At 25.6% G+C, this 13,236-nt stretch overlaps 1 protein-coding gene across 3 annotated transcripts in view; it reads right to left on the minus strand.

Moving 5' to 3' along the window:
• LOC100206913 (protein FAM47E) overlaps positions 1 to 13,236 on the minus strand; it is a 31,472-nt gene continuing 18,236 nt past the window's right edge. For 2 of the 3 annotated variants that reach the window (XM_065812232.1, XM_065812233.1), the window contains exons 7-14: positions 9,153 to 9,187; positions 8,730 to 8,856; positions 8,590 to 8,643; positions 8,359 to 8,427; positions 8,067 to 8,177; positions 5,966 to 6,130; positions 5,754 to 5,831; positions 1 to 339 (exon numbers count right to left, since the gene is read on the minus strand). In XM_065812232.1, the coding sequence (XP_065668304.1) occupies positions 271 to 339; positions 5,754 to 5,831; positions 5,966 to 6,130; positions 8,067 to 8,177; positions 8,359 to 8,427; positions 8,590 to 8,643; positions 8,730 to 8,856; positions 9,153 to 9,187 (708 nt within the window). In that variant the 3' untranslated portion in view covers positions 1 to 270. The remainder of the gene's footprint in view (positions 340 to 5,753; positions 5,832 to 5,965; positions 6,131 to 8,066; positions 8,178 to 8,358; positions 8,428 to 8,589; positions 8,644 to 8,729; positions 8,857 to 9,152; positions 9,188 to 13,236) is intronic. The other variant, XM_065812234.1, reaches the window with a different exon arrangement.

The following is a 13,236-nucleotide window of genomic DNA, read 5'->3' on the forward strand; positions in this document are numbered from 1 at the left end:
TTTTTAACGCAACATGATTTTTTTTCTGTGTATTTATAAGAAACATTTACATTACAAAATTATATTAAATCTCTCTATATATTTACAGATAGTTGTACAATAATAATTATAATACAAATATGATATAAAATTTTTACGTAACTTTAACATTTTAAAAAGGAAACTCGCATAAATATACTACAGAATGGTCTTCATTTTGAACATTTTAAAATGGAAACTCGCATAAATATATTACAGAATGGTCTTCAAAAAAAATATACAGAATGGTCTTCATTTCGAACTATCAGCTACATTATGACCTGCATCATCGTCATTGCCCACCGGGACATCTTTAAGAAACTACAAAAGAATAATTAAAACGTTTAATTTACATAATAAAAAAACATTACAAAAATTACATTAAAACGTTTTATTTGCATAATAACTTTATATTTTAATTCAATTCCTTTAAACTCAAATTAAGCCATAAAGACTAGTTAAATTAGACGGGATCAAATTGATTAAGGAGAAATGGAGATAGAGAGTGTTTTAACACATTGCAAAATTTGAATATCAGAAAATTAATAGCTATAGTTATGATTTCCGAAACCATCAAGTTCAAATTTAGCCCTCTACATGTACATAACGTACATGTAGAGGGTATATTTGAAAAAAGCCGGATATATCAAGCAGAGATTCAACAGTATCTTTAATAACAATGTTCACATGGGATGAAGTTAGCTTGACATCACTGCTCAATTCCTCAGGTAGCAAGCTCAAGTCTCAGTTCTTGTGAAAATACAAAATTTATACATACATTTTTAAAAAAATTTAAATATATAGATATCTATATATATATATATCTATATCTATATATATATATATATATATATATATATATATATATATATATATATATATATATATATATATATATATATATATATATATATATATATATATATATATATATATATATATATATATATATATATATTTATATATAACATATAGTTCTTTAATAGTATTTATTGCAATAGTATTTGCGTATTTTACCTGACATCAATTTATACATAGACCCAAGTTGTATATTAAAGCAGTTGCTTCCTGTACTGATATTATTGGAAGTTTTATTTTTCCTTCATTTTTCACATTTTTATTCAACTTCTTTTAAGTATTCTGACTTATTTACTTCCTGCTCATTTGCATTTTTTTCTACGGTGTCCACAAAATTATCCAGAATTTGGTTATAGGTAAGAGTTTTTTTAGGTTGATCGCTGAATTTAATTACAATGTATTGTGAAACATAAGAAAAAAGCGACAGCATGTCCCAAATAACATGATACTTAAGAAATTCAAATAAATGTCAACAGCTCAATTTTTACTTTTGTCTTTTAGATTTATGTCCCCTATTAGCTCCTTCTTCTTCTATATCACTCATGGATGATGATGCTGCTGCAGGTGGATTTCCAGGCAGTTTTATCTCAACTTTCTTTCTCCAAGTTTCTAGTTCGGCCACAAGTTTATTTTGTTTTAACTTTAAATACTTTTATATGTCTTTTGATTTGCTTCAAAAAAATTTTTTTTTTTTTTCTCATCTTCTAAAGTTAGATTATATCTAACTTTGATTGTTTTTAGAATTAGACTTGACTTAGAGCAATGAACTAAATTGAATGTTGAAAGTTAGTAAATATCCTTTTAATGAATTTATGTTAAGTAAATTCTCCTTTTTTACCAATAACATTTTGGCACAAGCTATCAATAGGTATTCTTGAATCATCTGTAAAAGTTGATTTTCATAATCACACAACCTCAAATATCAACACATACCAGCAATTTAAGTTTGAATTTAAATTACTCGTTTTTCAGCGATAATTGGACTGTGGAACTTTTACACATGAGAATAGAAAGTCTATATTGTATGAAACAATTGAGTTTAATTGCGGCCTCCTTCGGCCTTTTTTTTACTGCAATTTTGTTTTTAATCAAAGAAATATATTTTCACATAGTTTAGAATTTTTCTAAACAAGCCTACAAAAAATATATGTTCTTACTTCAATTTTTATTTTTATTTAAATAATTATTAAATACTGAATTTTTTCATGCTCTGACACACTGTGCATTTAATCAGGGGATTGTTTTAAGGACTTTTTTTAAAAAAAGCAGTCAACAGCTTTAATGACCCCCACCTTATTTTATTTCTAGAACCATCCTGCATAATATTTAAATAATTGACATTTATTTCTAAATTAAATAACACTCTTCCATTTAAGCTCAACATAGATGGTAACCAAGCAGGGCTTAATTTTCAGCCTTAATGTCAGATGTAGTAAAATAAGGCTGGAGCTAGGCTTATATCGAAGCTAGATAAATATGATTTAATCAGCCCTATGGTAATGATGATGATGATGATGATGATGATGATGATGATGATGATGATGATGATGATGATGATGATGATGATGATGATGATGATGATGATGATAACAATAATCAAATGTGAATTAACCATCCTACCACTATCATTAGAGATCAGGAACAGAAGTTTTATAATTTCAATGTATTTTATATTATTTCAAACAAATGAGGGGAAAATTTTTCAAGAGTCAAATGTGTTTAATCATTCATTTTACAACTCAACTTTAACATGTAAAATTGTGTTAATTATGTTTAATAAATAAATGTTATATGATCAATGTAAATAAATGTCAGATGATTGAGGTAATAAATGTTGAATGATTGATAGAAGTAAATTTATATGAACAATTTCAAGATTTCGAGATTATCAAAAAGAGTAAAAGTTTTCTATATTGTATTATATAATCCTCTCATTTGTAAATGTAAATAATATTTATAAAAAAGTTTTCTATATTGTATTATATATTCCTCTCATTTGTAAATGTAAATAATATTTATAAAAAGTTTTCTATATTGTATTATATATTCCTCTCATTTGTAAATGTAAATAATATTTATAAAAAAGTTTTCTATATTGTATTACATATTCCTCTCATTTGTAAATGTAAATAATATTTATAAAAAAGTTTTCTATATTGTATTATATATTCCTCTCATTTGTAAATGTAAATAATATTTATAAAAAAGTTTATATAGAAATATTTTAATATGGAATATAGTAACCAAAAATGTAGTTCAAGCTAAAAATGAAAACAGTTGAAATAAAAAATTCAAATTTAAAATGACAATTAAAAAAAAAATGTAAAACTTTTTTTATTTCCCTAAGACCGTCCTCGGTCTTAAATAAAAACAATCAAAAAATTATTTCGCTTTTTTATTTTTGCGTCTGAAATAACAACATTATTTTTATCTAAAATGAATGCTTATGGTGGGTGAATTGCTATTAACAAGATCTAAAGGAAAAAAATAATTTAAGTGAAAATCCAATGGGTGCTTATACAGTGGGTGAATTAGTCCTAACAAGGTGTAAAGGAAAAAAAAAACTAAACTGAAAATGAAATAGGTGCTTATTCAGTGGGTGAATTGGTACTACCAAGGTGTAAAGGAAAAAAATAATTAAAGTAAAAATGTTGTGACAGCTGCTGTTATTTTAGTCAATTTTAGGTGAAATCACTTATAACTTGCAGGAAAAATCACTTATAACTTGCAGGAGAAATCACTTATAACTTGCAGGAGAAATCACTTATAACTTGCAGGAGAAATCATTTTTAACTTGCAGAATAAAATGCTAAAGGCAAACTGTATAGTTGAATTTACAAGCTGGTATGAGCGCCAATTGTTTAGAAACACTTTACTTGCAACATCTTTCTGAGTTTCAAATATAATTTTTTTAAATAAAAGCAACAAAAAAAAAATTAAATTTGTTTAATTTAATATATCGCACTTGAATAACATTTATTATAACAAAAAACTTTATAAATCTGTTAAAAATTCAAAGTGGAGAGAAAAAAAAAACTAAAAGAGTGACATCATAGGCATTACTGGTAATGAATGTATTAATACTAATAAAAATGAATGTAATAATTATAATAAAAAAAGTATATATGAAACAAAATGTGAAAGTAGAAAAACTACTGAAGTATAAAATTAGGTCATCAATTTTTATTTAGAACTAAGTAATAGTTTTAATACATTAATACAAGAAGATAAAATATTTCAAAAAAATTATATGTTTGTAAGAATCTACTAAAATTTCGAACTTTAACTTTGATGGTACCCATAAGCTTGCACACAGAACAAACAATAAAAAATATTGATGCTTTATTAAATGACATATTCAAATCATTAACCTTTCTCCCAAGTTTTTTTGCCTTATAATTGCCCAGATTTCAATAACTCTCAATTCTGAACAGTTCAGAGGATTTTCTGTTTTAGGCACTACTTTCACATCATTTTGTTTATATTACTTCATAACAAGTTTACTATAATATCTTGAAGCTAAATCAGGCCAGAACACAGGTCTACTATCATGTCATTTGATGAGGTAAAAGACATTTTTTGTAAACTCCTTTACCATATAACTTGATTAAAAAGTGTCAAAAATATAAGGTGATGATTTTTTCCCACACTTCCACATACTAACAAGATTTGCCAAATCAATCCTTTTTTTCTGTATACCTATATAATAGACAGCACCAGGAATTTGCTAATGATTGTACTTTATATAAGTTTCATTGTCTTCAAAATTTAAAGATTATCTTCAAGTTGTCATTTAACTTCCCTGCAGCAGGATCTTGCACTATAATTTTGAGTTGCAGAACAGCTATGCAATTTTTGTGAATTGAAAGAATGAAGACAATGTTTCGAACTTTTACAACAAAACTATGAGAAAATCAGTAGCATAGCTTCAGATTTGGATTTTATAAATATTTGTGCACATTTGGATTTTATAGATATTTGTGCATTATTTTTTCTCTAATATATTCTTATTTTGTTCTTCTTTTAAAGAAAAAAGATATATTTTGTTTCACATTTATTTTGTGTACACCATTTGCTAATTTGCCAACATAGTTACTTAATCCTCTACTTTACATCTTCTTTAATTATCATTCACTACTGACCTCCACATATGTTGTATATGTACAAAGTTAGCATTTGCTCATGTTTTTATTATGTTATTATCAATTGTTCCATCAAGTCAATTACATGTGACTTTTCATTCAGCAACTTATCTACTGTAATTAATTTTTCATGTTAAAAAAACTTCTATTTATCTAGTTTTTTCTTCTCTAACATTGGTATTTTGAAATTTTACTCTGTCATCTTATTTTTTTGACTCATACAATTGACAACTTTTTAAGTCTGTCAATCGCTTTCTGTTAACTGCCCACTTAAGTAGTGGTTGCATGCAGCTTTGTTGGGCATAAACTCATTAAAAAAAATTTAATTTAAAACAATTTTATTTGATGTAAATTTAAATTAAAAAAAAATTAATCTCTACAATTTTCATAACATTATTATTTAGTTATTATTTTATAAATATTTTAATTTTATTGGAAGATATTATAACATCTTATTTATAATCTCTAATAAAATTATTAGATATAATATCGTATCTATAATATCTAATAAAATTAACTATAATTTATAAAACCAAATAAAACCAATATCATAATTTTATTTTATTTTGAAAATTTTATTCTTAATTGTTATAAAATAGTTTCAACTTATTTACATAAAAAAACATCAGAAATAAATCAGAAACAGTTGTCATAGAACTAATATAACTTGAGCAACAGCAGAATAAAGATTTAGTTTTTTGTTTTATTAGTGTTAAAATATTAAACTAAACAAACCTCAGGATTGCGAAAACCCTTTTTTTCAATGAATTCACGAAAAACTTTAACTGCATGCAATGAAGAAAGAACTTGATTCTAAAAATATTAGGAAGAAAAAAAATGCAATCAACAACAAATTAAATTTCTGAAAAAAGTTATATTTTGTTGATAAAGAGATAATAATTTAAATTAATAATAAAATAAAAATAATATATAATAAAAACAATTACCATCTCTTCATTTTTCATTTCTGAAGCGACATCTGTTGAAACATTATTTAGACCATAAAAGGGCTGTCTAGAAAGATTTGACTTATGTTCTTGGTACCATATTTTTGGATCTAGGTACCATGATCCATATTTGATTTTTTTTGGGCTATGTTTACTCATTGGTTTCTAATTAAATAAAAAAAAATTTAGTTACATTAAACCTTTATTTTAAGAGAAATAATATATTATACAACAATAAGAAGAACAGATATACAATAACAAGAGATATATTATACAATATAAAAAACTTTGCCTTATTTAATTATGTTTTAAATGGCCTTATAAAAAACAAAATTAAATAAATTAAAAATTTAATTTAACTTTTTTAGCATTATACTTATGATTTTGTTCAACAAAAGTTTTAATGCAACAAGAACATTTCATAACTGTTACTTTATTTTCACAAACTTTTTTAAACATATTTGTTTAAATTAAGAATGCAAGCAACCACTTTCTAAGTTAGAAATTACAAAAGAAGAGAGGTAAAGAACAAAAAAAAAAAAGTCAAGAAGATCCAGCATTTATTAACCTAGGCAGGAAACAATGTAACAGGTTTACACCTATGCCCACCTAATAGATGAAGAAGGGGTCAAGACTGGTTAGTAAAATTATTTTGCTTACCCCTAAAGTCTTTGCCTTGGAAGCCTCCTACAAGACAGTAGCTGGACGCTGTTAGCGTCTATCCAAGATGAGTATTTTTACTGAGATACCACCACTAGCCTTCATTAAACCAAGAGCCCCTAGGCAGGAGATTTTCAAGTCAAAGTTAGTTTCTTCTAGCATTTGCCTAAAAAAGCACACCCTACAAGGTAGCAGGGCATGGGGCAGGTTGTACTGGGTTACATGATACTAGTAGCAAGGTGGTCATGATGATCCGAAACCTGACCTAGGATAATTTAAAGGAGCTACTTCCTGCAAACAAAACCTTAAAACACTAGGCATGGTATTTTGGAAATGCATTAGGAAAAATACTATATCTAACAAATACTAGAGATTAAGGTGAGCGTATGTTTATAGTTAGAGTAACTAGTTAGCTAATGAGCTCACACCGCATCAAAACAGATTTGAACATTTAAACAGAACATTTAAACACAACACAAGCATAAAGTAACTTACGGGTGAGTAAGCACCATGCTAGAGGTTCAGACAGAACACAAACATACATATATAAAGTAACTTACACGCGAGTAAACACCGCGCCAGAGGTTCAGATAAAACCGTGCAACTCTTAATGGAGATAATATACAGATAATATTAAAGTCACTTGTGGTTTAACTTTTGCTTTGAAATTAAATGTAATATAAATAATTTGAATAAGTAAATTGAAATAAGTTAAACATACAAGAAGTTTATAATTTGTCATTGACATTGTCATGTTAAGTTTGATTATAAAGATTAGTGTTTTAAGAAAAATAAATTTTTTTATATATAAAAAGTTGTTTCGAATTTATTAAATTCTTAATAACATAATGATTCAAGCTTTCAAAAAACAAGTTTTTTGATCTTAAATAATAAACAAATTATCCAAACTTAAATTATTTTAAAACACACAATTTGTTTATTTTTATTAATTTAATTTGGATAATTAATTTAATTTATTTTTATTTGGTTTAATACATTGTTTCTGTTAAATATTTTATAAATATTTTATATTTCATTTTTATGAGTTTTTTTCTTTGAAACTTAAGATTTTTTAAATTAAAAATTTTAAGTTGAAATTTTTCAGTTGTTTTTTGTTCCAAACCATCCAACCTAATTTCCAACATCATAACATATCATCAACCTAGTTTCCAACATCATAACATATTATCCAACCTAGTTTCACAGCAGTTGCTATAGACGGACACATGAAGTTTAGTATGATAACCTTTTAACTCAAAACAAAATAGTTTGGAATAAAAAATAAAAAATAATGGAATTGAAACAAACTTAAAATATACAACTTTTATTTCAAACTAAAGTATTCAAAAAAGTTTCAGAAAAAGTTACACTTTGTCTATTTTTATAACAATTGTTATAATACAACTATTTTTTTTTTAAATAAAAAAATAATAAAACTTACTTGTGCATCATAGTCAAGTGTGTCAGCAGATAATGGATATTGACCACCAACACATAGCTCAGAAGGAACAGTGGTTAATTCTATTACTTGAACAGGAATTGATAACGAAGGCTAGAGTAGAAGCAAAGATGTAATTTAATACTTCCTGCTCTTAAAAAATCATTTCACTATATAACTTGGAAACTTTTAATGAATTCTTGGTAAAAAAGTTTACAAAACTCAAAAACATTGAAAATCTCAAAATGCGTATATTAATTCATTTTTTAGAAAACCAATCAATTAAAAGGCATACCTTAGTTTCACAGCTGCTGGCAAATAGTTCATTTATTTTTGTCTCGCTTATGTTATTAGCTTCACCACCCTAATAAAAAAATATATTAAATATATTTTTAATATTTAAGATAATAATTTTCATGTAAAATGTCTGTCTGTATTGTCTAATATTTACATCAGTGTGCAGATATTTACATCATTGTGCACCAATGTGTACGTAAATAGATCAAAAAGGTAAAATTCTTCTCACCAAATTATGCACCCAATCACAAAAATCTTTTGTAACAATTTCCATCTTGGAAAGCTGAACATAAAAACCAAATTAAAAGAAAATTTAAATGGATTCAAGATTGAAAAAGTTTTGACAAGATAAATATAAAGTTTATCAACCTGATTAATCTGTGCCTTTTTGTTTTTAACTCTTTTTTCATCTCTGCTGGGATGATCTCTACTGGGATGATCTTCCAATTTTTTTAATGATATGGTATTGGAAGCAGATTGAATGGCTTCATGATATCTAAAACAAAAACAAAAAAAAACGTAACAAAATTTAAATATAGATTATCTTCTTAAAATACTATAAAAATAATAATATTAGTATGACAACCATACCTCAGGGATTTACAATAAATAAAGACAAAAATATATAAATTTGAATGTGTATTTCACTTTTGAACACACTATGTCTATGCATTCAAAAAATAGACTCAAACAAAGTCAACAAAATAAAGTTGAACAACATGAAAGTTGAAATTAACAAAATAAGTTTTAAATGAGTAACAAAATAAGTTTACATAAATACTTAAATTTTACCCAGAGCATGGTTCAATGAGCGTTGGAACATCGACCTTAATAAAACAAAAATATCATCAAAAAAACAAAAACATTTATCATCATAAAAGCAACCAATCACTAGAAGATCATAACATTAAAAGATGGAAATTTTTTGCTTCATAAAACAATAATAAAACTTTAATTATAAGTTTTTAAGGGTGTAGAAACTTTGGCAGGAATGACGCTCATCTCTGTGCCCTTTTTTGTAAGTTTACATGGGCAAATAAATAATTATATAAAATATATTAAAGTAAAATTTAAAAAGTTTATAAAATTATAAATTTATTTATAAAATTTTTAAGGAAACATCAGGATGCCTGAATAAAGAAATCTGATAAAACGCAAGAGTCATTTTTTTGCTTGTTGTTTGCAAATTCATCAACTTGACCACCTGGAATAATAAACAAATGGAAGGTAAAGGAAACAAATGAAAGGTAGCCTAAACTGAACAAACTGAATATGGAACTGAAAAAACTCTGAGAACAAAGAAACAACTCAGAACAAAAACTTACTGGAACCACAGAAGAGTGAAATAAAAACAAATAGAATTGAGTGTAATAAGTTGAGAGAAAATAAAATAATTCAGTGTTGTTCTGCAACTATAAAAAACCATTATTGGAACTTTATCTAAATCTTTTCAATAAAAACATGTTCCATGTTCATCAAAACTTTAATCTGAATATAGAAAAAATCTAAACAAAAATGATATAAAAAGAGTCTCGCCTAACCCATAAATTCTATTTTTAACAAGTTTTTCACTGCCAGTGTAGTCATTTACTCCCACTAAAGCCTGCTATAGTTTTAAATAACTATTATCTTGCTTTGTCTTAAAACAAATTTTTAATATATTATTTATTAGTATTTATATCAAACCTATACAATTTTATACCTGCTTTTTTTTTTTTTTTGAATAAAACTGACTCATCACAATAACTGACTTATCAAATTTTCATACAAAGGTTTTTATAAAATGCTTGGAAATTTAATTTTACATGAAGTTATTTATGACTATTTTACCTATTTCAAAATATTTTCTTCTATAAAATAAAAATATATAATAAGTTTCTTTATACATACTCCAGTTCTATATACATAATCCTCTGCTCTTATCTACAAAACTCCTTTAAGGCAAAATAGACCTTGCTTAGATTTTTTGGTTGATTGAAGTTATTGATGATGATTAATAAAAATAATTATCTTGAAAAAAAAAAAATGTCCAGCTCAAAGCACAACTTTAAAGGTAAGCAAAAAAGTAAAAAATCAAGCTTAATCACACACAATCTTGATTAGTGACTTATTTTTGACCTTAGCTTGTGTTTAGTTTCTTCTTGTTCTTTTTCAAGTATCAGGTAGGGTGGGGTAATATGGATTGTTAGGGTAATAATATAATAGGGTAATATGGATATAAATATGCATTCAATAAATATGCATGGAGTAAGTTATCTATACATAATGGTGAAACCTGAAAATTTCCAACAGTTTATACACATAATTAGCTTCTTTTTTTAGCATTAACAATGTTTAAAAAACATTGTTAATGCTAAAAACAAAAACATTTTATTTAAAAAAAAATAAAAAAAACATTACGTTTCAAAACTTTTGTCTGCAGACTTCAGTAATATTACTTATCCAAGAATAATAATGTATATTTTTTAGTTAGACCATCATGTAACAACATGTAAAATATAATTTATAAGTTCTCTAACCCATATTGACAAATAGACAAAAATCTAAAATGGGGTAAAATGTATATACAGGTAAAATGATAGTGGGTTAAAATGGTATATATAAAATATATAAAATCTTATTAACATTATAGAACTTTGTTACAAAATCATAAGCTACATGACATTTATTTATATACTTAAGCTCACTTTTGCTTTTAAATATAGTATTATATATTTTTCAGTAACATAAAATAGTTTTATATAATGTTACTGAACTATTTACATTAAGATCATAGTTCAAATTTGTTTTCTTTGAATGACTAGGGTAAACTTAAACTCCTATCTAAATATTTGATATTTTATTTTCGTATTCCTCATTTTATTTTATTACCATATTTTACTTTATAATTAAATTTTATATTTTATATAATTAAAGTTAATTTTTAAAGGTAATTTTAAAGTTAATATATAATAAGTATCCGTATTACCCCACCAGTGGGGTAATATGGATATATGAAAGGTGTTGCTAAAAAAGGATTAGTAAGTTGGTTATTGAAAATATATTTATGTCTTACTCATTGTGAAGTTATTGTATACACCCTGAATGTAAAGAAAAATAACCGAAGTTTTTATGGTGGTAATTAACTAAAAAAAAAATTATATTAAAAAAAAATAACTAAAATTATGTCCATATTACCCCACCCCACCCTATATAATCTCATTAAAATATTTATCTAAGACGCCTTATACATCAAATTCACACTACCATCTTATTTCTTAGAAATAGCTTAAAATTTGATTGTCTTTTTGTGATTTTCTTTGTCATGGTCCTTTATCTGACGTTTTTTATCTCTATGCTAAAAATCTTCTGGATTCAGGAAAGCTTGGAGGTTTTTATTCCTTCACATCAGTTTTAAATCAAGCCTCAACTACCCTACTTTCTCCTTTTTATTCAGCTGTTGTGTCTAACCTTTTTTACAAAACTAAACCTCATGAAAAATTTCTTTTTTAGGAATTATAAAAACTGATGTGAAAAAGTACTAACTAGGTCTATTACTCTGAGATTATAAAACCTAATTTTTATATCATAAGAGAATCACACTTTTCCTTATATTCTAGAAAAACATGTTAATTCATGGTTAAACATCCTGCGATAGTTGTACATAAGTATTCTCAATTCAGTACTCTTTACACAACAACATAGAGATTATCTTGGTTATAATTTAAAATATCCGGAAAATTCTTTTTTAATAATATCCGGAAAAAATACAGAAAAAACTTTTAAGAAATATCCGGAAAAATCCAGGAACAAAAATGCATTTTGTGTAATTAAGAATATCTTATGTGTTTAAAAAAAAAGCTTTGGCGGGCATTCTTTTATATAAAAGAAAAATATACTAATACTTACTTATATAGAGTTTATAAAATAAATTAAACTAGATTTTTTAGGTGAAATAGTTAAAATAAATAAAGTGATCTCTCAGTGCCGAGTGTTAACATATTTTAAATAATCCTTAAAAAATAAGTTTCATATTAATTAAATGTTCTAAAGCAAAGTATTTAGTGAAACATTAACGAAAAACTTTATAATTTTTAACGCCATTTTTTTTTAAAGGTAAATTCCGGCTCTTCGATTTTTTTAATAAATACTGGTGTAATTATGCTTTTGTAGTTAATAAATGATGCCAAGCAAAAAAACCTCTTTTATTAACATAATTAAACATTCATAAATATAATTAAAAAATATAATTAAATTTTAATAATATTTAAAACTTGAGTTATGAATGTTAGTTTGGGTTTTCCCTTTTGCAATCAATTTTTTATGTAGATGAATGCTTTTATGCATAACCAATTATAAAACGTATAATAAACAAATACAAATAACAAGCTCATTAAGTAAACGCTTTAAAAACTTAATTTGATTTATTTTAAAAACAAAATTAATATTAGTGCTATAAATATTTGAAGAGTGCATTTCCAAAAGAATGTAAGTGATAAAGTCCCTCATTTTTAGTTTACTGCTTAGATTGGTTTTAAGTGCCACTGATTCTCATTTTATAGATAGGAGCGATACTACTGATTATAGTGTCTTAAATGCGCATTAAACGTGTTGTGCAAGTCATAAGGGTGTAAGTACCTAGGTGCAACAGCAACAGCTGCAGGCTTCAGTCACTATCACAAGTGGAACTCTGCTGTGTTGTTGCTTAGGCTTTTATTATAATTATAGGTTGTGTTTCTAGTTGAATTGTTAGTTTTATGATGAATCAAGTACGAAAGGGTAAAGCCTAAGAAGAAGAGAAGAAATGTTGATACATGGAAGAAAAGTGTTGTAAAAAAAAAAGAGGAATTTAGGAGAAGGTTATGCTTCCCAAAAACAAAAACTATCAACCTACCAA

The sequence above is a fragment of the Hydra vulgaris genome, chromosome 12 (assembly GCF_038396675.1).
Source record: "Hydra vulgaris chromosome 12, alternate assembly HydraT2T_AEP".
Lineage (NCBI taxonomy): Eukaryota > Metazoa > Cnidaria > Hydrozoa > Anthoathecata > Hydridae > Hydra > Hydra vulgaris.